The sequence below is a fragment of the Cyanistes caeruleus genome, chromosome 4 (genome assembly GCF_971803275.1).
Source record: "Cyanistes caeruleus chromosome 4, bCyaCae1.hap1.1, whole genome shotgun sequence".
Taxonomy (NCBI): Eukaryota; Metazoa; Chordata; class Aves; order Passeriformes; family Paridae; genus Cyanistes; species Cyanistes caeruleus.
The window spans coordinates 28410991-28438624 of NC_141704.1; the positions used below are offsets into that span (position 1 = coordinate 28410991).

General features: G+C 40.0%; 1 protein-coding gene and 1 long non-coding RNA gene across 8 annotated transcripts in view; one reads left to right on the plus strand and one right to left on the minus strand.

Annotated features, from left to right (window-relative positions):
- TXNRD1 (thioredoxin reductase 1) overlaps positions 1–27634 on the plus strand; it is a 46593-nt gene that overhangs the window by 3577 nt on the left and 15382 nt on the right. The window contains exons 1-9 of one of the 7 annotated variants that reach the window (XM_086887169.1): positions 7210–7267; positions 11389–11585; positions 17762–17871; positions 20134–20259; positions 23396–23468; positions 23584–23703; positions 24491–24633; positions 24762–24877; positions 26256–26481. In XM_086887169.1, the coding sequence (XP_086743295.1) occupies positions 20167–20259; positions 23396–23468; positions 23584–23703; positions 24491–24633; positions 24762–24877; positions 26256–26481 (771 nt within the window). In that variant the 5' untranslated portion in view covers positions 7210–7267; positions 11389–11585; positions 17762–17871; positions 20134–20166. Of the gene's footprint in view, positions 1–2067; positions 2539–7013; positions 7268–11388; positions 11586–13076; positions 13122–14723; positions 14823–17761; positions 17872–20133; positions 20260–23395; positions 23469–23583; positions 23704–24490; positions 24634–24761; positions 24878–26255; positions 26482–27634 lie in introns of those variants that run through there. The other 6 variants (XM_086887168.1, XM_086887170.1, XM_086887166.1 and 3 more) reach the window with 6 other exon arrangements.
- Positions 1603–6915, minus strand: LOC111935962 (uncharacterized). The gene is made up of 2 exons (XR_002867953.2): positions 6761–6915; positions 1603–6677 (listed from the first exon to the last, which is right to left on the minus strand). It is a non-coding gene; the product is annotated as an uncharacterized LOC111935962 (long non-coding RNA).

Below are 27634 nucleotides of genomic sequence, written 5' to 3' on the forward strand. Positions count from 1 at the left end.
GAGAGGTAGGGGTACCAGAGGTAAGAAATTACCTCTGTGAAATATAAATTAAATATAAATAGAAACTACCTCTGTGAAATAGTGAAACTATTTTCTGAATGCTTCTTGAGACCAAGCTGCTGTATGCAAATCCCTAAGAACTGAACTAGTTTTTGAGCCTTTTCCTCACTACTGCTCAACTGCATTTCCTTCACAGGATGCACTGTGAAGAAAAGAAATGTAGTACGTTGAGACATATTCCATTAAGTAAATTTGATCAAAATTGACCAGCGTTTGAAAATTTATTGGAGGAGCTAATACAGATAGGCTGTACATAATGCCTAAATCTTGTTCCTTTAGAGAAAAGAAAAACCACTGTTTTCACCAGTAGAATGGGTAGTCAAGCAAATAGATGCAAAGTACAGCTTGAAGTTTATGTTTGCTGGTTAATCTCAGCCCAGTGGGGTTAAATGGGGCTGGCAGCAATCCCTTTGAAAGGTAGCTGGAACAGAACTGACTTGTAATCAGGTAATTTATATGTTAAGACATGTCTAAAACATCAAGTATAAACATTCCACACGAGCAATAGGAACTTCAAAGCACACATGCAAGACAGAACCACTTGAAGGACTAGAAGAAATCTTGGCAGAAGCTTCTAACTTGTCCATGAGTAATACAGCAACAGGTGGAGGTGAAACTATAAAAATATCTCCTCTGCTTTGTTTTCAAAAAAAGGAACAACACAGTTTTACGATCTGAGAAGAGCTCGCTTTACAACCTCCTGGATAAAACCATTAGCATTGGTTTTGTCTCTTCTCAAAACACAGAAGAGAAAAAAAATCAATGTTCATTTTAAATAGCAAAGGTTGGAGTCATTTAGCTTTTTCAAACCTTATGACAAGTAATAGAAAGTATAAATTGAAAAGCTAAGTAGCTCTGGTAAAACTTTAATTTAATTTTTTGTAACTAAATTTATTACACCTTTGCAAGGGTCATTCTTGTGGATTTGTTTGATATTACTAACATTCAGCCTCATTCTGTGGTTATGTTTTGGATTTTCTCCCTATTACCAGCTACATGTGGGATTTAAATTTCTCAGTGGTACAAGGATGGTGAAAGATATCTTATTTAATACCACTCTGCAAGAGGACGAGCAGCTGCTTAATGGCTATGCAGTGAAATCCTACATCTCCCAGGGGTGGGGAAGATGGGTTCCATTACAGCTCTGTTTTGGGTACTGCAGAGGGAGCACAGAAGGCATGTCAGATGAAGATGGGAAGTGAGGAAATGTGGACTTCTGCCCAGTCCAGTTCTGATGACAAAGTTATGGTCATGAAAGCCCTGAGGCTGTCAGCATTGACATAGTGGATTTACAGAGCAGGAGCTCTGGTGGGCTACAGAACTAAGTTTTTCTCTGTATCATGAAAATTTACTTTCATAAAGCCCCTATTTTTGCATTGTGTCCATGTGGTTCAATTACACAACTCTAACAGGTTTGATCACTTAGTTTTGCTTGGCATATGCCATGGTTTAACCCCAGTCAGCAAGTTCCACATAGTTGTTTGCTTAGTGCCTCGACCTCAACTGGGAGTAGAATCTGAACAAAAAAGTAAACCTCATGGATTAAGATCAGAACAATTTAATGATTAAAATAAAATGCCTTGATACTGCCACTAGAAGGAATAAGAAAAGGAGAGGGAGGAATAAAGCTCTAGAGAAACGATGCACAACACAGTTGCACACCACCCACTGACCAATGCCCAGCCTGACCCCAAGCAGTAATTGGCAGCTTCTGGACAACTCCCCATAGATTATTTACTAAACATGACATTCTATGGTATAGATTATCCCTTTGGCAAGCTTGGGGCAGCTGTCCAGGCTATGTGACTCCCCCAGCTTCTTGTACCCCTGCTAACTGGCAGAGCTTGAGAAGACAAAAAGTCCTTGATTTAGAGTAAACACAACTTAGTAACAGCTAAAACAACAATATATTATCAACATTATTCTCATAATAAATATAAAACAAACACTGTGCTATCTACTAGGGAAAAAAACTAACTTGTTCTCAGCCAAACCCAGCACAAATTAAGGAATTCAGGACTTTCCTAGAAGTACCAGAGGTTTCCAGAGCCTGTGGCATTTGTCAGTATTTGTAGTTTCCTTCCTGTAGATATGGGATCCTAAACTGCAGTGCTTCAAAGGCCTGTGTACATTACCATTCTGTCAGCAGCATGATAAAAATAAAGCTGTTCTCTTACACTTGGTCACACAGGGAGCATCTTAGCCGTGGCCCTGAACTGTCACTAACATGCTGACACCATCACACTTGCAGTGTAGGAAGAGACATAGATGACTTCTGTCAACTTAAACATGAAAGCTGAAATTCTTTTCTCTTGAACTTGTCCAGACTAAGGACTAGAGATAGGGTCAGTCTTTAGAAGTGCTTTCTTCAGAAGGATGAGTCAACAGCTGGACATGCCTGTCTTTCTCTGTTGGCTACAGAAGGAGCTTAGATCCAGAGCTTATGCAAGAGGCCAGACTTTGAGGTGAGATCTTGAGGTAAGAAAATTAATCAAAGCTTGCAAAAATTACCTGTGGTATTTCAATTATATTAATATTCTGAAAATGCAAGGACCATGTCAGCTTTAATAACACTAATATTTAGGTGATTTTGCATTAAGCACCAAGAATTCTATACTTTATAAGAAGGTAGCACTGTGAAATTGAACCAGCCTTCTTCCCAGTTAATGTATAGAAGGATCACTTAGAATATTTTGTGGAAACAGAAATTCTAATACTATTTTAATGATCACTGTTATAACAGTCAACAGGGAGCTGGAAATCAATTACCTCAGAAACAACTGAAGGACCCTCCCACTGATGTACCATTTAGGTAATCGTAGCTCTATCACACAGTTCTTCAGCAACAATCATGTATCAAATATATTTACTATAAAATACCCAAAACGTAGCCCCATACTAACCACTGTGAAGAAAATGAATTTTTCCCCAACCAAACCCAGCACATTTCTTTATGAGATTTCAAGACAGAGTAAAGACCTTGCATTTTGTCTTTATAAAGTACATAATCTGTTAATATTTTAATGTAATTACTATTTTGTATTTTGTAGACTTTTTACATTAATTCGATTTATCATAGCTGACCTCTTAACACCAACACTAGAAGCTTATGCAAGCATCCTGGAGCACATGGCACAGGACTGTGTCCAAATGTACTGGAATATCTCCAATGATGGTGATTCCACAACCTCTCTGGGCAACCTGATCGAGTGCCCAGTCACTCACACAGTAAAGAAGTTCTTCCTCCTGTTCAGGCAGAACTTCCTGTGCTTCAGTTTCTGTCTATTTCCTCTTGTCCTGTTGCTTGGTGCTACCCAAAGCAGATGTAAATCCATGCTTTATTAACTGAAATAGGGTATCAGTCTTCCAATAACTTCAGTACACAAGCTTACCTCTGACTCTCAAGGGTTGGTGTCTGTGTCAGGGAGATATCAGGGAGATACTACAGGGTCCAGGGTGTCTTTTGACTGTATGATCCTGCTCTCCTATGCATGTCCTTACTACTGGAAAAGGACAGCATGAAGATCATTTATGAAGATGACAGCACTAGAAATTGAAATATCAAGTGTTTTCTAAACAGAGAGGAAGATATAGTCTCTCTTCCAAAGAGTCTAAATAGTGAGAGAAAGGCAGAGACTGACAAAAAGGTATGTCACATATGGACAAGGCATCAGATCACATTATTATTAACTGGCATATGTTGCAGTTTTTCCCATCCTTTTCCTTCTGCTTTCCATTCTTCTTGTCATCATATTCTGCTTATATTACAGGGGTTCACACTGAACCTCATGTATGTGTGCAGTTAGTCACCTAAGAATAAATTAAAAAATAAATTAATGTACTCAGCTTTTCTTAAACCTTATTAAAAGTGTAATTCCTAGGCAAATTTTAATAGAAAGAGGGCCAGATCTGCCCAGAAAAAAAGATTTAACTTGTGGAATACAATGAGAGGAAACAAACGTCTTATGTGGAGAAGCAGATAATGAAGTAGGTAAAACTGGAAGGAGGATGATCTAACAAGGTAATAAGAGTAAATCAACTAAAAAGAAAGAGTTTAATAGCATCTTGGAGTTGATCGTCACCCATGATTCAGGAGAGAGCATGAAGCCTGTGGAAAAAATAAAGTCATTATCTTTCAAGAGGCCAAAATCAGAAGTAGTCTGACTAAAATAAGAGTTTAGGAACATAAATTCTCTAGCTGTACTTTAAATGGCCTGATGGCAGTGTTTGTGAGGGGGTTGTAACAACTGGAGTAAGAGGTTATGTGGGCCAGTAACATGGCAGGAAGAAGCAAACCCTTGGGAGGAGTGGGTAAAGAATGTGAAAAGGGTAGTCTTTGTGTGCAGCATCAAAATTCTGTTCTACAGTGAGACTCCTTGATTATAAGTGACACTGGGTAATTCTGATTTTTGTATGCACTGGTTTTACGAAGCATCTCAAAAGTAGAACTTAATTTTTCCTATTACTTCAGTGGATCTTCACCACAGCAATGTAAGACCTTTTTCTTCATTAAAAGAAATGTGCTTAGAAGATAATTGCAAAACAATAAGCAAAATGAAACACTGTGAATGAATAACAGGACTGCAGGATAGTTTTCTAAATCTGATTTTTCTCAAATTGGCTGAATTGCCAATTGCTGGTAATCCTCATGTAATGAAAATATTGAGATAGGGTTTGGTGGAATAGGGTAGTTTCGCTAAGCTTGTTCAGCAAATTATTTTAATAACTATATTTCTGAAGCCATAATAATCCATGAATGCCTGCAACAATTATTTTCCTCATTATTGTAATATTTTTTGTTGTTACAGATGGCTATACTGAATATATAACTTCTAGAATCACAATGGTCATTCTCATAAATTCAGAGACTTTTTTTCCACTTAACAGTCTTAAGCTGAGTTGTTGTTTTTCTGTGTTTGAAACCACAGCTGACACTGGAGATATAATTTCAGAGTAAAAGAGTAATACAGGAATACAAATAGGCATTGCTGAAGTCCTCTGAGCAAAACACCTGGGGACAAGAAGGCAGTGCCTCTTAAACATCAAGACTCAAAGTTATTATCCTGTTCTCTTGCTTCCCTTTCTTTTGATCCTTTGTGGCCACTCATTACTACTTTTGTGGCAGAGTACCAAAGTAAACATGACACATTGTACACTGGGGGACACTTAGGACTTCTGCAGGACAACAGAGCAACCCAGTGGTCACCAAGACAAAGAATTCCTCATTCTACAACGTTTGTTTCATTGCCATGTGTTGGTGTCACAGCATCCTTCACACTCACTCAACCACAGAACCCAGCAGTCAATCAGTGCAACGGAAAAGACCCATCTAACAAAAACATCTATGGTTGGGTTTGCATCATTTTAAGACATTTCAAAAAAATGCCAGTGTTTGCTGTAAATAAGAATACTGATCAGATAAATTGCCTTGTTTGATGTAATGGCACACGCTTCCTTCCACGTGAAGTGTTTTGTTGGGTTTATGTGGCTGGGTTTTGGTAGTGGGAGGTTACAAGGATGGCCTCTGTGACAAGATGCCAGCAGCTTTCCCTCTAAAAAGGGAAACAAGTTATTGTACAGATGTAATTGCAGTCAGAGAAGAGTGAGAATATGTGTGAGGAACAACTCTGGAGACAGTAGGGTCAGTAGAGAAGGAGGGGGGGAGGACATGCTACAGGGGCTGGAGCTGAGATTCCCCTGCAGGCTGTGGTGCAGCCCATGGTGAAACAGGCTGTCCCCCTGCAACACATGGAGGTCCATGGGGATGCAAAGATCCACCTGCAGCCCATGAAGGGACCCACACTAGAACAGGTGCCCCAGACAGGGCTGTGAGCCCTTGGAAAAGCCCTGCTGGAGCGGGCTCCAGGCAGGGACTTGCAAATCTGTGGAGAGAGTATGCCATAATGGAACAGGTTTCTGGTGGGAGTTGTGACCCTGCAAGGGACCCAGGCTGCAGCAGGCTATACCTGGAGGATTGCACCCTGTGGAAGAGTGACCCATGTTGCAGCAGTTCACGGAAAACTGTTGCCCATGGGATGAACTCAATGTTGGGCAAGTTCATGGAGAGCTGTTTCCCATGGGAGAGACCCCATGCTGGAGCAGGGGCAGAAACAACCTGGGATGAACTGATCATAACCTCCATTCCTTGTCTCCTTGTGCTGCTGGGGGAGAGGAGGTAGAGCTGGGAAGAGGGGAGGGCTGGGGGAAGGTATTTTTAGGATTCATTTTACTTCTCATTCTCCTTCTCTGGGGTTGTTAGTAATTCATTCAGTTAATATCCCAAATTCAAGTCTGTTTTGCTTGTAACCGTATTTGGTGAGTGATCTCTCCCAGACTTTATCTCAACCCTCTTTTATATTTTTTCTCTCCTGTCCACTTGTCTAAGGGAGTGATAGAAGGGCTTTGGTGGGTGCCTGGTATCCGGCCAGGGTCAAACCACTAGGACAGTGAAGAAAGCTCATATTGACTGATGATAACAGCAGACATTGGTGGTAGTTCAAAGGGTTACGGCTTTCATCTTGCTTTGGCTTCTCAGCTGATTCCAGTCCTTGGCAGACACTCCTCTTGCCACATATTTGAGTTTAAGCCCCCAGGATGGGGCCACAGCCTCTGCAGCACTGTAAGGCAATGGTGTCAAATAATGTCCCAAACCCAGAAGGGAGCAGCGTGACCAGCCTCACGCAGGTAACCTTCCACTTACAGTGTCTTTTCTATCTGTGTATTTCTCAGCACGAACCATTATCTGTGAGGGGAAAACCTGTCCCAGAAGACCTCCTGAATGCCCTTTTCTCGCCAGCCCTCAGGAGGGAGGGAGGGCTCGCTCGGGAGCTCAGGGCCTGGGCCCGCCCGGGCACCGCCAGGGGCCGCGCCAGCCCCGGCCTGTGTCCGCCCGCGTCCGTCGCCATCGCGACCGGGCCCGCCGGGGCGCCGGGGCTGAGGGAGGGGCCGCGGCCGCCAGGGGGCGCCGCCGCGGACGGGGCGGCGATCCGGGCCCATCCCGTCCCGTTCGGCCCCGTCCCGTCTGGTCCGTCCCGTCCCGTCCCAGGCCGCCCCGTCCCGTCCGGCCCGCGCCATGGGCAGCACCCTGCGGAAGAGCCAGGCGGTGCGGCAGGCGCCCGGCGGCGCGTCCCCGGAGCGGCGGCGCCCGGCAGGTAGGCAGCAGGCGGCTGCCGGCGGACTGCACCTGCCTGGCAGCGCTTCGCACCTGGTGGGCTCCGAGCGCGGTGGGGCGGGCGGGCGGGCGAAGGGACCGGCTCCGGTTTCCCGGTGAAACACCCGGCAAGGCGCAGTTGAGGCCCCCACCCTTGGTGGCGGCCGGGCGCCCCGCGGGGATACCGCGCTGCAGAACAACTTGGCTGTGCCTTCAGCAGGGCGAGCGCTGTCCCTGTTCCCAAGCACGGCCTCTGCCCGGCTGCCCCCTGAGTGACTCTGTTGGGCTGGCTGTGAGCATCGCCCCGCTCACTGTAGAGCAGAGCGATGCTGGGTGTGCGATCCCGACCCCAGGGACTGCCTCAGTGTGGCCTCAAGGATGGCTGTGCTGAGGAGGGAACGAGATGTGGAGTTAGGAACACGATTTGGAGTTAGATGGGAGTTGAATGGCCCTGTGGTCCATGGATATGATTTTTGCCCACCAGGATTGAGGCATCTTCCCAAGACAGAGTGGGGAAATTCATGTTTCAACTGACTGCTCTGTACCTCATCGGAGTCAGGGCTTCAGCCTGAGATCCTCCATGGGCATACATTCACTGGGTCTATAGAACCCGATGAAAGAAGCTAAATAATGGTCTCGAAGTAACGAACCTATGCTTACATCTGGCACTGAGCAGCAGTTCTGCCTAAATGAAAAGGCACTCTTAGGATGTAGTACTTCATTGAGAATGTTCTACTCTAGGAGCGTTTTTAGCTCCAAATCCTTGGGAGAGGGGACTGTTTTTAAACATGTTCTTATACTTGCAATAATTTGAGGACATTGACACAAAACCACCTTGGGAGCTTTAAGGTGTTATATTATATTTTAAGTCTTATTATGAAGGATGGAAATTGTAAGAAGCTTGGCAAACAAAAAGTAAAGATGCCTGTGCAGTAAGAATTTGCATAAGGCACAGCAGGAGCTGGCAAATACAAAAATGAGGTTTGTAACAGTTAAAACTCTTGAAATAGGCTTATTGCTATGGCTCCATGTTGCTTAGATCTTTCAATTATACCAACATAAAATCCTCCAGTCTGGGCATTGGAAGCAATGGATGTTCCTTGATCCTAAGAGGAAGGAATGGGGAAGAAAGAAAAAAAAAAACCCAAAAAACCTCTCAAACCACTGTCTAGAGAATCCAGTTGTCCTTGTACTTTCAGGAGAGTGCTGTGACCTGACGGCAGTTCCCTTACCTAATGCTGCCACTACCATGTTCTGATTTAGAAGTACCTAATTTAGTTTTAAGTCAGATACTGTAATCTGTGCAGGTGTGGTAGCATGGAGTCTGGGGCAGAGTGAGCTGCTCTGGGGTTATACCCAAACCTGGTTCCTCTGGCCAACAATCTATCTGCTGGCATAAACTCAGAAATGAAACCTGCACCTTAATGAGCATTTTCAGCCTTGTGAAGCTGACTCATTTAGGCTAAATGACTTAAAAGAACACATTGTTTGTGCTTTGGTTTATATGCTCTGCTGTATCTTTGGTTTTTCAATTTAAGACATTATTACTCCCTGTTGCCTATTCTACAACTCTGGCAGCATCTTAAAGTAATTCTTCAGGAAGGCTGGTTTAAACTGAGAGACAAGGTTTATATTTAAGCATCAAGGACACTTTGCTTCTGGAATAGTTGGTTATGAGTAAATTATTATCTGAAACCTAATGTCCACTTCCCAAAGAAACACGTCAAAGTTTTTAGTGTCCATCAAGGACAAGAGATGAGAGGAGTTCTCAGTGCTGTTGAAGAACTTAAACAGAATATTAAAGCAAAAAAAATTACAAAAATTTTAACAGATACATAATTTACATTAAACTGGAGACATAATCCAAATATGCTAATTACTCATTGTTTAACTGACTCTGAAACATGAAAAATTTAAAATTCACCTCTTTCTATGGTTGGTCATACCAAGCAGTAGAGTTGTTTTAATATCTATATATGTCTCTTGGACAAAGTATATTTAAACTTACGTGTGTAGAATTTCTTATTTGTTCTCTGGACTTTTTCCCACCTTTGCATCTTTTACCAATGGCAACATTAAATTATTTGTTAATTCACTGTAAGATCTAAGCACGTTTTAAAAAAAAACAGTAGCAAGCTGGCAATGAGCACAACTGGCAAAAAAATGGTGCCCAGCACAGGAAAAAGTAAAAATGTTAAGATGAGGTGCTTATATATAGTTTGCAAAAAAGGTCTTGAATACATTCCCCTATCCTTACTTTGTGCTTTCAAACAGGTTATTCTCAATCTTCAAATAGCATTCAGTATACCTCAACAATTGCATTTTACATGTGCAGTATTTATGACATTTTGTGAGCATAAAGGTATGAAAACTGCAAGTAACTGAGAAGAGAGTACTTTTCCTGATTCTTTTGTTAAATAATCTCCACACTTACTTAGTTTTCTGTATTATAAAGAGGCATTTTACTGCAGAAATGATTAAGGATGAAATTCAAAGCTGTACAATAAGGGATTAAACTTACACATCTCAGAATTAAGATAGCCTGGCCTGCAATTTTTGCTTTGTAAAACATATTGTTTATTTCTGTGGGACTCTACCTTGCTATGACAACAAGTGCTACTTTTTTTCATCCCAGACTGTCATAGTTGAATATTATGAGGGGCTGTGTTTTAGTTTGGTTTGACTTTGGTGTACATTGAAGCTGCTGAGCCTCTTTCAGGAGTGGGCACTCAGGACACGCTCACTGGTGTGTCTGGAAAGTAGACTGGGAATGAAATTGGGGCTGGATTCCACAAAGTCAGTTTAAAAAGTAGTTTTAACATAATTGTTCCTCATTTTTAGTGTTAATATGAGAGCCTCTGAATGCAGCATAACTGTGAGATGGAGTAATAGAGGATCCACTTTGGTGGTCCTAGTTCTGTGCTGTAGTACAAACACCAGCGGTAATCACGTTGTGTTGACGTTTACACGTGCTGAGCGTCAGAGTAATGGGGCCCCAAATATTTTTACTTTTGCAGTATTTCCTGGAAATGTGTTGACCGTATAATTTACATGTGAGTTGCTCAGGTGACAATAACAGATGTGTCATAGTACTCTTTGAGCAGAAAAGCAGAGTGGACTCAAATCCTGGATGTGGCTTAATGGAAGCCCATGTACTTCCTCTACCCTTGTTAATCATTATGCCATTCCCTTGGTTTCTGCTGTGAACAGAAACAGTGCTTGGCCCTCAATAGTGTATGGTATTTGTCTCCTTTTTCCAGTCCTTTTTTATGGTTTCTCTATTTTCAAAACTTTGGAGATAAAACTCCATTGTTTGTTCCTGTCTGAAGGTTGTTCCTCCATTAAGCCCATCTCCGTCACCCTTTGGTAGGGTGCCTTGTTTCTGTTTTGATTGTGCTTGTAGAAAACGAACTAAAGACCAGATAAAATTGTGCACTATGGCTTACTTAGTATAGTTGCTAAGTATTGCTAAGTTATTTCTCTTTTTCTTTACCACTGCTATCTCCTGAGGATACTATATCTACAATGCCTCCTATGTTTTTGATATCTAGCTTTTTATACCTGCCTGTTGTCATGCAGATGCCTTCCAGTTTACAGCTCAACTCATGTATTTCCTGGTTTATTTTTTTTCCATTGCTTGTTCATTTTTTTCCTAATTTTTTTTAACTTTTTCCTCATACTTTTAAATAGCTTCCTTTTTTGAATGTGGTGTCACATTGTAGGTCTTTCTTGCAGAACCGTCCCCTAATTTGACTGGTTATATCTGATGCCCTCTCTTTTTTCCTTGCCTTCAGTTTGGTTTTACCTTCTGTTTTTCTTCCAAAAAGTTCACAGCTTTTGCTTTCTTTAGCATATTGCCTTTCCTATATGTAATCTTTGTGCCTTGTAGTATTGAGTATGTAAAGATATTAATTTATGGTAAACTCTATGGGACTGTGTGACGACCCCCTCCCCCATAATTTTTGGCTTTTACAACCCTATCTGACCCAGCACTGTCATTTGCATAAAAGAGTTACAAATGCAAAGAGAGGAAGTAAGTAGAACATGCAAATACTTTTATTTCCATAGAAAATAGTAGTGGCTTAGCTAGTGTAGTCCTAGCTTTTCTTAAGAATCTGCTAATGAACTGGTTTTACCAAGTGAACGGAGATATCATCTCATTTTATCTTCTGTTCTAGCAAAGTTGCCTGTTTTGCTTGTTGAGTCAGATGCTCAAGGAAGAAATTGGTATTTGACACGGTCACCTCTCCTGCGTCCTGGCAATGCATCCTCAGTATGGTGGGAAGGAAACTCTTCATTTCCTTATCAACTCTGCTGTTTGCACAGCCTGACACAAAGCACGTGCTTCTCAGTAGTTCTGGCTCACGGGTGTAAGGTATTTGTTGTTTTCCAGCCACCCCTCACAACCGTACCTAGCCAGACCTTTGTCAGGGCTGCGTGTATAGGGCTGGTTTGTCAGATCACTTTTGGTGAGGAGAGTTCAGAGGGCAGTGAGTGACCTCTTAGGCTGTGCTTCTTCCTTCCCTCTCCTCACAGAAATGCTGTGTCATTGTTTGCTGGGCTGCTACAGGCAGGATTAAATTGTTCCGTTCAAGTTCTTTTGTTTTTCAAAGAAAAAAAAAACAACTTTGACTACTCTGGATTAAAATATCCAGGGTTTTTCCTCACCTCTTAAAAAAGCCCCTCTTGGGGGGGAAGGAAGATCACAGGTTTCTGAGCCAAATATCCAGGTACTTTCCGTGGTGTTGTACCTGCCTTAACCTTTATGCCCTTACTGGGAGATTACCTGCAAAGGGCTTCTTTTCCTTTAACCGTGTTCAATTTTAATACTGCATTGTTTGACAAAAAACCCTGATTGTGTGTGTGTTGTTTTCCACAATTTTTTATGTTTTCTGTGACTCAAATGCAAGCCTGATTACAAAGTAATGTGTGGGAATGAATAAATGGCTTTAGTTGTGGAAGAAACAATAAAGGCATGGCCAGTGGCAGTAGGGACTAATGAATGGCACCAGCACCAGGAGATCCTGTTCCATCCCTGCTGAGTACTGTTTCACCTCTCTGGCCTCAGGTGCCACACTTATTCAAGTGAGGCTAGTGATGCTTCCTCCTTGTGTCAGAGGGTTGTTTATTTACTGACCAGGAATTTAAAAAAAAAAGGTAGCATGAGAATATTAATCACAGGTTGTGGGAACCACAGGTTTGTGTTGGCTGCAGTAATTTCAAGAAAAGTGAGGAAGCTCAGCTCTTTCAGGTCATCCCAAATAAAGGGTGAGCCAGTATGGATGGCACTGTGAGCATGATATACTTTACAGGTAATTATACCAGAACTCAGATTCCTTTGTTTTGATTTAGATTAGACAAAGCATTAACTAATATGTGTAAATCCCAAAGCAGCTGTGGCTTTTGAAGGAAATAGACAAAAATTTATGTTAAAATTACTGGTATTGTAAGATGACATTTTCCATAAAGATTGCATATAAATTGTTATATGAGATATTGTAGTTTTTACACAGTAGTTCCAGAGGCACACACATTTTATATTAAGATTTTCATAACCTACTTAGTTATAGTTCACAATGAAATAAAATTAAAGATGAAAGTGGTCAAAGATACATAATTAATGTAAGATTGGCTGCCTTTTACTGAAGAGAGAATCTGAAATTTACTTTTGTTAAATTTGTACAGCTTGTTCTGTTAAAGCCAACATAGTTTGTATTGTAGATGTTCTAGAAATACTTGAGGTCAGCATGTGATGTTATGCTCACAGAAAACATCCCAATTAATGCTAATTAGAGCAACCTGGCTAATTCCTGTATGGTTTACTGTAAACAATTACATAAGGAATGAGGAATGGCTGAAGGCTTTCAAGGGCAAGTACCCGCTGTCTGATATTGCTGAGAAGCTTCTGTGGGTGAGAGCACTACTAGGAAAAGTCTGTGAGAAAGCCCAGGTTTTGTTGGAGTGGGATTTAAGTTCCATAATAATTATGGCAGAAGCATGTCTTGTAGGACTTCATAACAAACCAAGGAGTATAATGATGTTCCTGTTGAAATCACTAAATTAATACACCTTTTCATAAAGCAGTTGGACTTCGTGATAGCTGCATGAATACTTAGAAAAGCAAAAGGAAAACAAATGCCTGGAAGTAGGAATTACTTCTTTTGCTAGGAACTAGAAGCTGAGATCAGTTCCAGAACCCCTTTTTTCAGACTAACAGGATGAGACAGATTATAGGTTTGAGTGGATGATTGTTAGAGAAGGAGGTGTGTGAGTGTTGAGTTTTTTGCCCTAGGTTTTTCTTGGATGGAAAGGTGGTGGATTGCAGCCCTCCAAACATAGTGCTGACCTATCTTGAGTGGAAGAGGATTGGAGGATGTTGTCGAGTCACTCCTCAGATGTTCATTGGAAAATTAAGCTGAAAGGGTGAATTTTGTCACGTAATGCCTTTTTTGAGTGGGAACTTTTCTGCTGGGTATAGAGAGCTTTGATTCAGGCTCTCAGATGGATGTCACTTGAAGGTTCATGATTCCTCTATCAGTGTTGGGTTTGTCTTGGTTTTGTAACTCCTGTCCTGCTATGCAGAGGTTAGATTAACAGCTGTCAGTAGATGTTACTGTCCTTTGAGAGTACTGTGCTCTGGGGCTTTCTGCTGTTTGCTGCCTTTTTCATATATTAACTGCATTTGTTTGGCTGAGAATGATGAAGGTTTTCTTCTCTTCTGGCTTAGAGAACTCAACACTTTTCCAGAAGAAAGTTTGTATCTATATGTTTTCCCACTTATGGAATTTACTTAAAATGCTTTTTGTATTCAAATAGTTGTGGTAAAAACAAAGAATTTCTATTTTCATGAAGGAAATAGGTGTTTTGGAGTAATACTATGTAACACTGTCAAGACTCTGCTAACAGAAATCTGACAAATCTTGCTTCAACTAGTTGCAAAGTTCAGTTACTCCACATTATGCCTTGATGTTGATCCCATTCAAGCAGTCCCTTATTTCAATTGAAGGAGTTTTAAGCTCTTAGATATTAAAAGGGCATTAACAAAAATACAATTAAAATTAAAGAGCTTTGCAGCAACACACTGGATAAATATAAGCAGTAACATAGTTTGGAGAGTTTCTGATTTCTTAGGAAAATGCACTTTACTCTCTTACTTGTCAAGTCTTAAAGTTTGGTAGGTTTTGGATTTGAGAGCCCAGCTAACAGCTCAGCCCACTCACACCTCCCTGGTGGGATGGGGAGAAAATTGGAAGAGTGAAAGTGAGAAAACTCATAGCTGGGACAAAGACAAGTTAGTAGGTAAAGCAAATGACACCATGCCAGCAACGCTGCAGGCTTCTGTTTCCTCTCAGTTTTTTCAGTTCAGCTGATTGCAAGGCAGCCTCTCATTGTGCGTTTGTGATATGATCCAGGCTGGAGGTGGATCTTTTAAGGGCTTGGGGTTTTTCCCTGGTAATCTGAATGATGTAATGGCTCTGTTGTCATCACTACCAAATGTTTGAGTTTGTGCAATAGGGGAGGTAGTGACCTGTAAGGATAGTGCAGAAATGAGCAAATCTAGAAGAAGGAAACCTGAAAATTTCTCAACATACAAAGTTCACTTGGACATAAGGTAAATACTCATTGTCATATGAAATAGCCTGTACTTCCCAAATGCCTGAAGGTAGAGCTGTAAAGCAATTTACGTGCTTGCTCAGAGACATTACAAATTTAGAGGCATCTTCTGAACTCCTGGGGTAGAGAGAACTATTTTTTAAATTATAGTTTGTGAAAATGTGAAGTTTGTTCTTGTTGGTATGTTCTTTCATGTGATACAGAAATTCTAGGTAAATCAGTGGAGACTTTTGCCTTGAAGCACCACTTCTAGACCTCCAGAGTGAGTAGTTGAAGGGCAAGTGCTTTCCATGGGTGCCCATGCCCGGCCTCTGCAGCTGGTGGGATCCCTGGATTGTTTTTGCAGGGTAAGGCAATTCTTATCCTGGAGCAGTTCTGCTTACAAAGCTAGTCCAGGCTGTTGGGTTGGGCTGGTCCTGTTCCCATCTGATCAAAGCCTTTTGAAACCAATCATGCCTTTTTTTTCATTCTAGCTAGAAGTTACACAACAAACAGTCAAAAGTTCAGAGGCCTCAGTTCCAGGGAGGACTTTGGTTTGTGAGGAAGCTCCCTCCCAGTAAGGAAGGATATGGATTGAAAATACCATAGTTGTTTCACTGTAATTTTTTATCTCCCCAGGTGGGTTTTTTCTGGTTTAACAAGTTCTGAGAATAACTGGCAGTTTTGCCACTACCAGCAAGAGGTGTTGCTGCCTTCTCTTACTCACTATTGGTCTGGTAATGCCTTTGTCCTGGCACCATCTGTGGTGGTTACAGGATTGTTCCCTGTGCTGTTAGACTGGTGGGAAACCATCCACAACTTTTATTCTTTATTATTTATTTATTATTGGTTAGATTTCTCCTAGGTTAGTGAGTTGATTTGGCTTATGCATGGGTCTGAAGTCTGCTAGAACTGGTGCCAGGTATGCAGAGTCCAAGAAGGAAAAAACCAGTGTGGTGCAAAAGAATAGACTTGTCCCCTTTTTTTAGTATTGGTTGGTTAGATTGATTCACCCCCTATCAAGGAGCAATTGGCAGGTCTTAGAGAAGGCACAGCCACCACCTCTTAGACTGGGACTAACAAAACCAAAAGTTGTTGGTAGTGAAGGGGAAGAAAGCCTCACTGGGCTTCCCTTCAGTGACTCTGAGTTGCCACAGACTTGCTGAATAACGCTGATACGTACCAGGCAGAGAGTCATCCTCACCACTACATCTCTGAGGGTTATCCAGAGCAGATCCATGGTTTACATTCTCTTTAGCAGTCTCGCCCTGCAAAAAGTTGTCTGCTGACTCATTTTTGGAAAGTATCGATTATTCACCAGGACGGTGGGTTATCACAGTTGCCGTTAATAGATGGGATTTTATGGAGAGCAAGCTGGTGACACACAGAGCACTTTGTGCTTTGTCATCCTGCCTGTGGCAGGTTGCCCAAACCAGCAAGGGAGAGGCCCCCAGAAGCAGAGCCAGCCAACATACAAACTCTTTCAAGTCTCTGCCAGGGGCTATGATTGCCTTTGGGTTTTGGGGCTATTGCTAAAACTTGGTACCTCTGGCACAAATCTACCTGAAAATAATTAGAGATATTTATACAGGTGCCTGTGCTGGCTAATGACTAGATTTTTATTTCACTGAAGATGCAATTTTAGGTGAACATTCCTGAGATTGTTCAAACTTGCAGGTCTTCAGTTGCTTCAGGTACACACAGGACTGTAGCTTTAATATAATACAGTGAAGCAAAAAATTATCCTTTGTGAAGATTGTGAAATTCTTCTTTTTGAAGGCTGTTCAAAACCTGTGCTCTTGCTTTTCTTGTTTTACATGTGTGTATTCCCCAACTAGAATAGAAAAAGTAGTATCCATCACTATTACTGTTAACGGTTGCATAACAGTTCTGATCTTTAAACTCCTTTATCACCATCACCAAAGTACTTTTCCCAATACCTTTGTGAGATAAAGGAATTTTAGCAACAAGTTGCCAAGAAGAATTCAGAAATGGCAAGATTATTAGAGACCAGTTTTCAACTACTGCCTTTTTTTCATTTGTGTGTGTGTAAATGCTTTTCAGGTTTGTGGGCTCAGTGCCCAAGGAATGTATTCATAGCATTCAGTATGGCTGTTTCTCTAAGTATGGGCACATGTCAGGGTTTGCTAATTAATGCTGGTTGTACAATGCTAAGTATGTATGTGATTAAGTACTAACAACTGTGTACTGACCCATTTATTGCAAATTAAGTGTAATGTAGTTCAGAGTTATGCGGAGGAAGGCAAAGCTGATAATGGATTCCAATCAATTATTAGATTTTTCCTGTTTTTCTTTTTCAATGCCACATTAAATAAAGTTTCACTGTGTGTAAATATGGTGGTTTTTTTTTCTTTTCACTAATATGCTTAAACTTTTATATTGGACATGCATATATATATATATGTAAGATCAGTCATGACCAGTGGGAAAACTGTTCTTTTCAAGCCTTTTGAATATGTTTATCAGTACATTGAACTGAAAGAAGTTTCCAGACAACTAATTGCAGGAGAAAACAAAAGAACTTTTAATTAAGTTTAAAAAGTACAAGACTTTAAGTGTCACTTTCTAGTCAAGAATCTAAAGAATCAAGAAGCCAAAAATCATCATTTTCTTTTAAGACTGAAGTTTCAGGCTTAGCCACAGGAAATGTGATTTCCTTGCTTTGATCCAAGCATATTGTTAGATTAGCCAAAAGTACTGAAGTCTCAGCCAACTCTCACATTGGATTTTATTCAACAGGAAAATATTGCAAGTCATCCTAACATTGCAAATGAGTCATGAGTCTCCTTAGGAAATGCTCCCCTGGGACAGACATGCCACAGATGAGGAAGCAATGAAGCCGCCAGGCCACTCCCCCAGACGATTTCTCTCGAGGAGCACAGCCTTCATAAAGGACGTCTCTCCAGACACTGCATTATTTTATCCTTTATTTCACAGGGGGAGCCCCAAAGCTGCGAGAAGGGCAGCGCGAAGCAGCGCCAGAAACATCCCAGCCAGTTGTTTCTGTATGGGAGAAGCAAATAGGAGATCATGAGAGAACTTTAAAGGTAGGGGGAGATACATTTCAAAGTCTGTAATTTAGTTTTGACAATGAAAATAATCAGAATGTGACTGTAGAAAAACAGAATGTGGACTGTATTGTAAAATTTGTAGTTCATGGGTGAAGAGTTAAGGAGATATATTCTCGGGATGGGATCACAGTCATGAAGAAATTCCCTCAGTAAATTGCATGTGGAGCTTGTCAAGAGCCTGGCTGCTTTGGAGCAGGGTTCAGGAGGAAGAGAGAAATCTTCTTATCTACTTTGTCTAATCTAAACTTTTAATATGTTTTCATAAAGAGTTATTATGAAGAATCAATAAGAAATGAACTAAACAGTAGGAAATAAAAACTGAAGTTTCTCAATCTATGTGAAAACATAAAGCATTTTTCTTAAAAGGAGAAAAAAAGGTAGCATGATATAAATAGTGATCTAAGCAAATAAGTAGTTGGTGTGGTTTCTTTCTATGCATCATAAAGATACCATTCTTGGTAGCTGGGTCTGATGACTGTGGGGGAGTTAGTCTCCCCTTATGCTTCACACCATCCTGTTTCCACTAAGCGAGCAAGAAGGTGTGCTTTGGAAAAGAATGGCACCCGTTCTCTAATTTTTCATCTCTAAATACAAATGAAGTGAAGCTGCATATCACAGTACAATAAATGCCCCTTTGCATTCTCTAAATACAAGTGAAGTGAAGCTGCATATCACAGTACAATAAACGCCTCTGTGCTGTGATTGTGGTAGGAAGTTTGATCCTGGCTAATGGCTGTATTAGAAAAATAGAAAAAAGGGAACCAAGCACAAAGTATGCTCAGTGGTAGGGGTGTGTGTTGTTGTGGTGGAGCAGGAAGGGAAGAGGAAGGAGAATGAAGTATTTTTGGATGTCTTCACAGCAGCCTCAGGTGTTTTCTAAGTTTTGTTTCTATTACTAACATGCTGCCCGCGGTTATGAAATACTACTACAATCTAACTTTGTTCAGGCAGATGCACAGCCTGAATTTCTGCTGACATTATTGTGTAATTCATCTGAGCAATAGGGAATTTTTGTCATTGGGATTGCTGCGCTGGCAGCAGTCGGTAGGGTAGACATAGTTATAGAGAGGGAGTAATCAAACCTCAGAGGAAGGAGACAGAGAGGGAACAACCTAGAGGAAGGCAACAGTAGAATGAGTTGAGTACAAAGGGCTGTTTAATGCAAAACAAAATTAAGATGAAAAGACTAGTGAAACTTCTTTGGGCTCTTTTCTTTCCTTTGATTTGCCACAACTATTCCAGTAGTACTGAAGCAAGTCCTACCAAGTTAGGCAGACAGAAACACGTATTTATAAAGTGGCAAAGTGTGGGTTTCTTAATTTATGGGTTTGGCCTTAAAAGTTTTTTCATTACTGTAGTTGATGCTCACTGATTTACATTGGCTAAGGAATCTGATTTCTACTCACTCCAGATCTTGTCTTGCAATTTGAGAGGCACTGAGAATTTTGCCACAGCTCCAAAGGCTTGAAGGTCTGAAGCCCTCATAAACTGGAGTTTCGCAAATGAAGTATGAAGGCTTATTTTAGAAAGTGTATATGAAGACAGTGCCATTCTTTGTGGCATAAGCTGCCAAAATGCATTTTGGGACTAATGTAGTTTGGTAGTTTTTCTGTGGTAGCAGTTGTGATTAAAAAATAAATGCATATATATTTTTTGAAACCGTAGTGGTCACATTTGATCCATTTGATGCCAAAGTTATGCTAAACCAAAGCAATGATAAACACTGGCATGTTACAAAAACACGATTTTCAGAAATTATTTTCTTCATTTTGTTGGTAAGGCTTGTAATTATTGTGGATTAGTGCAGTGTCGCATAGGATTGTTGTATTTTCCTACCAACATATGCAGGAGGAGGAGAAAAACACTAATTAGGAAAGTCCAGGGCAGATGAAAAGAATAAAATAAATTAATGGAATACTTGTGTCAGCAGTTACATATCTCATCCTGGAGTACTGTATGAGGAGGCACTAGGGCTGCATTGTTGTGGAAAACTAAGCTCAGCAAGGAAGCTCAGTGCTCCAACGAACAAGAAAATTTATAGTTCAGTATCTGACAGGTATAGAGCTATTCACAGATGGATTAGGAAGACGAAATTTAAAGCTGATTAAAAGCAGAGCTCAGAAAATTCAGATGCAATTATACTTCCTTATCACAATATTTGCTACTGAAAATACTAATTTTTGAACACTGTGGGTAATGTTTCAATACTCCCTAATACTTTTTGTTTTCTCTGTTCAGGCACATAAGGAAGAAGACAATCCTCAGAAAACAATGGAAGTGAATGGGCTTACGCCGGTGCCGGATTCCTATGACTATGATCTCATTGTCATTGGTGGAGGCTCAGGAGGTCTGGCAGCTGCCAAGGTATGAGGGGGAAAATACACACATACTTTCCTTGTAAGTAGGGGTGACATCCTCAGTGTCTTGAATTTGGTGTCTTTAACACTGTAGGGGCACAAAACTTCTGCCTGATCAGTGAAATTTTTTTTGAGGTTAGTGCCAATTATACAATATACTTTTCTTTATGTTCTGAAGAAGAAAAACATGGTATACTCCTTAATATTCCCTAATACTTCTTATTAGAATGAAACTTAGTCCCCACTTGTGGGAGATGATGCTGCTGGAAAACAGCAGGTAGATATCTTAATAGTGTTTATTAAGTTGAATTTTAACTCAGCTCATAAATGAAAGTATTTTCAAAACTATTAAAAATTAACATCAGGATTTGTATAGAATTTCTATCTTTTCAGACATGGTTGTGTATCTTGTTTTAATTCTTGGAAACGAGGGAGATAGTGCAATTTTTGAGCTCACGTAGTTGCAAAAATGGAAATTTTGTCTATACTTAGCTGTGGTCTCACCCTTAATTTCTATGGTCTAGTATTTCCTGCCTGTAGCCAGATGAATTATGTGGTCTGGTCAGGATATTGCTATTAGAAGTATTTCTAGAATTAATTAAAAGAATTTACAGTGGTACAAAATATACAAGCTCTTAGAGCTGTCATTATCCCAAATATTTAAAACTTGCTGAAATTTAGTGTAAGTCAGTAGCTGTCTTTTACATCTGTAGTCAGGCACATTGTGTCTCTTCTGTCTGTGGTAAGATTAACTATTTAGAAATGAATTGAGCATTCCTGTAAATAAAACTACTTTGTTGTTTAAGACTTTCCAGCTGGATTATTCCTCCAGTTGGGGTAATTTCTTTCATTCTCAAGAAGTGGAGGAGGTTGTTGCAGAGTGAAAGAAAATAAGGAGAAAATATTTTAGAATAGCATTGGATTCACAGTGAGCCCTGGTCCTTAGAAGTACTTCTGTTATAATGGAAATGTGCAGGGCTGAGTGATGGATTGTAGATCCATAGTGTGTTTTGGTAGTTTACTGCTTTCCTATCAATAGGGGCACTGTTGTCATGGTGTAGGATTGAGGATTGAAGGTAAGATCTATGAAAGTCACAAAGAGAAGCAAACACTGGTTTTCAGAAGATGGAGATGTTTTGGGATGGGAAAGAGTAACAAGAGTAAAATAGATTTTGCAGTAATGCAAAAAGAGTTTGCAGTAATAAGAAGCCAGCTGTTGAAATTTCCATAAGGAGGTTAACTGACACAGTGGTATTTATTACATCATTTTTCAGTTGTTGGACAGAAAAGGTGTGCAGTAGGAAGATAAACTGCCTAATTCCTTCAACTCAGTGTGTGAAGTATATTGATTCTCAGTGTTCTCAACTGATTGTTGAGTAGAGCAGAAGATGGTAGATCAATAAAGTCAGCATCCCTATCAGTAATAATGTGTGTATTTCAAATCAGTTTCACGTAGTTGAAGTGAAACTGTTTGACGCACATAAACTTCTGACTTTTACTTAGATTGTTCGATTTTTTTAATGAATTAACTGGCAGTGCTTTAAAAACACCAGAACAGAAAAACCTCAGTTACACAATTGTCATACAAAGTTCCAGATATCTGCACTCAGGTTTGCAGCAGTTCACCTAGATTGGTGTGCTTTTCACTCTGACACATACACCTCTTTGTGCACATCTTCCTCTCTACATTGTGCCCAGAGCTTATTACTTTTGAGGCAGTTCTCCACAGGCAGTGCTAACACTGCCAGGCTGACTTGGTACAACCCAGCTGCAGACTCAGACTGAGCCAGGCCCCTGCTCTCAGTTCACACAGAATAGCTCTCTGAGCAGCCTTGCTGTGTTCCTGCAGCACTGCACTGAGCCCCCAAAGGTTTGAGAGCCTCCAGGGCAGGTTTGTGGCTGTGGGCAGATCACTCAGCAGAAGTGGTTATATCTGTGTGCGATCTCTGCAAGGTGGCAGTGCAATGCTGTGCTGTGTTATGTGAGTGTGTAGCTGAGGGAAGCTTGGGAATCCACACATTCTGCTTAGCTAACCCTGGTAAGGCTCTGTGGAGCAGCGTTTAAGAGTTGTCATTATAAAGGAGCTTTAATGATGCATCTCGGTCTCTAGACACCATCCTGAGGAACTTTCTCAGAGGTGCTGCCAATGGATAGAAATTAGCTTCTTGGCCAGTCTAGATCTTTATTGGAAGTGGAAATCCAGTACAGCAATATTTTCTGAAGGTGTCTATAGCCTGTGTTATTTGAAGTGTGATTTGCATTTTGCATTAAGTAAGATACATTTAAAATTGGAATTCCGATTGTCAAGTATTTGGATTAACGAGTATTACTGGTAACAACGCTAAAGGCTGTCCAGCTCCTCCCAAACCAAACCCAAGGCCTTAGAGTAATACCCTGTTTCTGTAGTTGTTACTGCTTACATGTCTAGGAACTCATCATATGATGCCAGCATAGTTGTGGCTACTCTGAGTAGCAAAATTATTTTGAGAGGAATCTGTCATTGTTTCTCAGGTACCTAGTGCTTGCCTAAGTGTTTTTCCATGCCAGCAGTTACTGCTGTCAGTTTTTTCCTTTTTCTTGAAAAACACAAAGGGAGCAAGGAGATTAGTATATAGTTCTCAGTATCATTTACAGGCATTAATTGTAGAGGTCCTAATGAAACTTCTTAAGGAAAGTATAGAATCATAGAGTGATTAAGGTTGTCATGCTTGGCCGTGTGACTGCTTGTGTTATTTTCTGATGTGTTTTCAAATATTGTTGAAGAAACCACCTTTGAAGGGAAAACTTGATTAATTAGGTATTTGTTACATAGGTTAAAAGTAAATGGGCATGTTGGGAAATAGTCTGAACAAAGTGACAGGATGAAGGAGTAAAGATGAGGTTGAACTCAGAGTCTCCTGTGTATCACTTGATGCCATGCTGTTGTGTAGCAGGATGAATGCCTTTTTTTTCCCTTTCATCTTCTTTTTCCTACTCAATGCACAGATGAATTCAGGAGATTAATGACTGTCTGTTCCCTTGCAAATCATTCATTGTTACTTAATTAAAAGTCACAAAGCTTTTCAGCAATGCATGATGTTATCATCTACCCCAAATTTAACCTCTAATATTTAGATATGTGTCTTATTTAATTTGTTTTGCAGGAGGCTGCCAAATATGGAAAGAAAGTGATGGTGCTGGACTTTGTCACGCCTACGCCTCAGGGAAGCTCATGGGGTAAATTTATCTTCATTGCAATCCTGTTTTAAGGATCTTTACTCAGAGACTCTGATTCTCATGTTTGAAATCTGCCACAATGATGTCAAAACCACATTCTGTTCCTTTCTCTCAGGTCTTGGAGGAACATGTGTAAACGTGGGCTGTATACCCAAAAAATTGATGCACCAGGCAGCTTTACTGGGACAAGCCTTGCAAGATTCACGCAAATTTGGGTGGGAGTTTACAGAAGAAGGTAAAGAAGGACACTTTTTTCAGTTTTGTCATTTGTAGTGAAAATCCTGAGGTGGTTCTCATAATCAGATGCTTGTTGCACTGATTGTTGTGCTGGCTTTGACAATGTGAGGCAACTTCGGAGAGATTGCACATCAACTGAAGAGTTTTTCAAGTCTAAAGCCATGGGGTTTATTGCCTCCATGTTTCATCTGTTTGTTAATAGCTCCTGATCATGTTAGTAATTGATGAGACTGTTGTGTGAATAAAAGCAATAAGGTACTACTCCATTTTTGAATGTACCACAATATGTAAGGGAATACCCCAGAATGTTGCCTGACAGAAACTTATAGTTACAAGCAAGGATTTCTTTTCCCTAAGTGTCTGTCACTACTATGTGTGAAGACAGATTTTATTATCTCTGTTATGCATGGTTATAGGATTATGGATTATTTAGGCTGCAATCCTGTACTTGGAAGCATGCAGAGGCACCTCTCAGAAGCACCTTGCATTGCCTTCATTTACTGAGCAATGTCACCTGCTCACAGCTGTCCATATATATCTGTCACTATAAAACTGTCAATAATTCAGTAAGTTCTAATTTTCAATGTTTTAAGTCATACCTATTGCACTGTGACCTCTCATGTTATCTTTGCTGAGGTAATTCTTTGAATTTCAGTAGATTTACCTAGAAATAAAACAGGACTAAGACTAGGTCATGAAAAGAATCTGTTTGAGAATAGAAGTTTTGCTGTGGAAAAAGAACAACTCAGACTAATAGATGACCCTTCCTCTTTTGTTTCTGACAGTCAAACACAACTGGATGACCATGACAGAGTCTGTTCAGAATTACATTGGTTCACTGAACTGGGGCTATCGGGTTGCTCTGAGAGACACAAAGGTCACGTATGAGAATGCATATGGAGAATTTGTTGGGCCACACACAATTAAGGTACTCCATAGCCATTGTTGCTGTGTCTTCCTATAGTGCTGTCTGAATAGAGATGCTTTTCAAATAGAGTAATTGTTCCCATGGTGGGACTGTAAAACACTCACTCTGGACTAATACTTTGTATGCAGGCAACAAACAAAAAGGGAATTGAGAAGCTGTACACAGCTGAGAGATTCATCATTGCCACTGGTGAGCGACCACGCTACCTGGGCATACCGGGAGACAAAGAATATTGCATTAGCAGGTAAGAACAGGGAGGAATATGAAGCCATTCCTTGTGTATGAATGCTTTCACATACTGAGGAGCACAGTCTGCTTGAAGGAAAACTCCATGCTCAGATATTAGGGAAAGTGGAATAGCATAGCTGGTGATGTTATGAAGTTAGTAGAAATCTGTCTTCATGCATTGGGGCAGTCTTGAAATCCAGTGCATGATATTGAAAACAATTTTTTTTGCAGCTACTCAGTGAAGGTAATTCAGCTCTTGAGAAAACTGGTTTTGAGTGTCTGGTTAATTGCTAATGCCAAGCAAAAATGATATATGAAGATAAAATGTGTTTTCATATCAGAGTAACTTTTAAGCTACTTGATGTAGAGGCTGGAATTACAGGCTGGCAAGCCTATAGCAATGAAATAAATAACTGCTACAATTCCTGTGAAACCAAAACAGCATGTGGTATGTTTCCCTTTTAATAAGTAGTAATGAAATTAAAGATAACAGATAATACAGCCTGTAGAGTGGTGCTTTAAAGTAGCTTCAAGGTGGAAGAGTCAGGAATCCCAGAGTTAAAGACTACCAGATTAAGGCTGTCTGTTTAGTCTTCACTGAGTTCCTTGGGGTATAGTTGCTACAGCCTTTAATTGGACAGTCACATTTTATTCCATCTCCCTGAAAAAAGTGAGACTTATTTTAGATTTAAATCTTCAGAGAATTGTATCGCCAAACTTTGTCTAAGTCTCTACTGAGTAAACATGGTGCCTCTATGAGTTCTGGTTTTGTGGGAAAGCCCTGGTTTTATAGCCTAGGTCCAAAGGGTGGTAGAACTGATGAGCTTGATGAAACAGTTGAAAGAAATAAAATGTAGGCAAAGCAGCATATTTTCTATAATTTCATACTTCAGTCTTTGCCTGTTACTGTGATTTGTTGTCAGTGTATATCTGTCACGGTGTATAATGCTTTAGCAAAAGGATAAGTCTTCGAAGTGATGATACTATTTTATCTTAAAGCTGAACCCCTTCCTCTTTTAGGTCTCAGGAACTAAAATTTACAGCAAAATATTCAGATCAAGATTCAGAGGGGAAATAAATGCCTACCTTTTTCAACAATTTGTCCTAAATTTCTGTTAAAAAAACCTTCCACATTTTTGTGGTGATTCAGAGTTTTCATACTTCTTTTTTTTTTGTATGTGTACTCCTAAATATAACTTTTTCATCTGTCACGCACTGATTTTGTATTCCAGATCAACTTCCAAAAAATTAAGCAGGGTTTTTTGGGTGAGCAGGAAAATTAACATAGTTCTGTTCTTACAGGAAAAAAATTAGATAATTAAGGTTTGACATTTTTCAACCTGCCTCTAATTTCCTTTTTTCCTTTTTTTTTTCCTTTTTTTCCCCCCCCACAGTGATGACCTTTTCTCTCTGCCTTACTGTCCAGGGAAAACCCTGGTGGTTGGAGCTTCTTATGTTGCCTTGGAGTGTGCAGGATTTCTTGCAGGACTTGGATTAGATGTCACTGTAATGGTGAGATCCATCCTCTTAAGAGGATTTGACCAGGATATGGCAAACAAAATTGGTGAATATATGAAAGAACACGGAATCAACTTTATTCGGGAATTTGTGCCAATCAAGGTAGGCTCAAAGTGACTACAATTGATTGGGATGAACTGAAATGTTTTAAGATGTAAATTATTTTAATTAATACAAAAGTTGAACTTTCATTATAGTATCTGCTGTGACATAAAATGAGTTAATTTTTGTTTTAAACTAATTCCATGAAACTTAAATAATTGAAAGGTAGAATTTAATCCTAATATTAAAATTTTGTAAGATTATGAAGTTCATTATTTTTATCAGAATTAGTTGTGTTGTTGTACTGAAAATGTTACACCTGCTCATCCTGATTCTGCAAATGTTGAATTTACTTAAATTCAGCAGTTGTCCTGAGATCTATGAAACTTCTTGCAGGCCTTTAATTAAGCAGATACATAATTTCCTCTAAGATCAGGGTCCAGTGCATCACAAATAGTCTAATTTTTCATTGCCAGTTTTTAAATTTTCAGCCAGAAAATACTGTTTATATGCCAAGGATTAATGGACTATCCAGAAAAGTAAATGGGCTTTAGAAGTATCATCTGTATCATTTACTTGGCAAAGTTCTTAAATACTTGCTCAATTTTGGTTGAATTCAGTAAGAGTACTTATGAAGAATGTATAAGTGTATATATACTTACATACATGTATAGGCACATATATAGGTAAATTCAGGTTGAATTGAAACCATATTAGAAGTTCTGGAGCTTTTCTAATGCAAAATTGCCCTATCAAGGACTTCAGAGGGTGCTAACAGTATTTTTCTCTATGTTTTTTTCACAATAGTCCTTAGTTATTTTGAAATAGCAAATAATGTATTAAGCAATTTAAGTTGGGTGTTAAAACAGCCGTGCTGCCGAGTTTAACACTTCGGAGATTAAAACATTAAATTCAGTGAAGAGCGTTCTTTCCACTCTTAGCAGTCTCAAGAGCAGCTTTTAAAATGCTCTTGCCAGTTCCTACTCTGGGTCTTAGCCTCTCTCACAGAATGAGAGTTGCTGTGAGAAGTCAAAATGGATGCTTCCAGGAGCTTAGTTTTTATGCAGTTTTTTGTTGCATTATCCCATGCTGTATGTAAAGCAGGGATGATTATCTAGGTTTTGTTGCAGACATAGCTTTTTGTAAGCTCTAATGGGGAATGAGAAAGAAGGAGGCTGTTTTTAGAAGCAGATCATTTCAACTAAATGGCAAG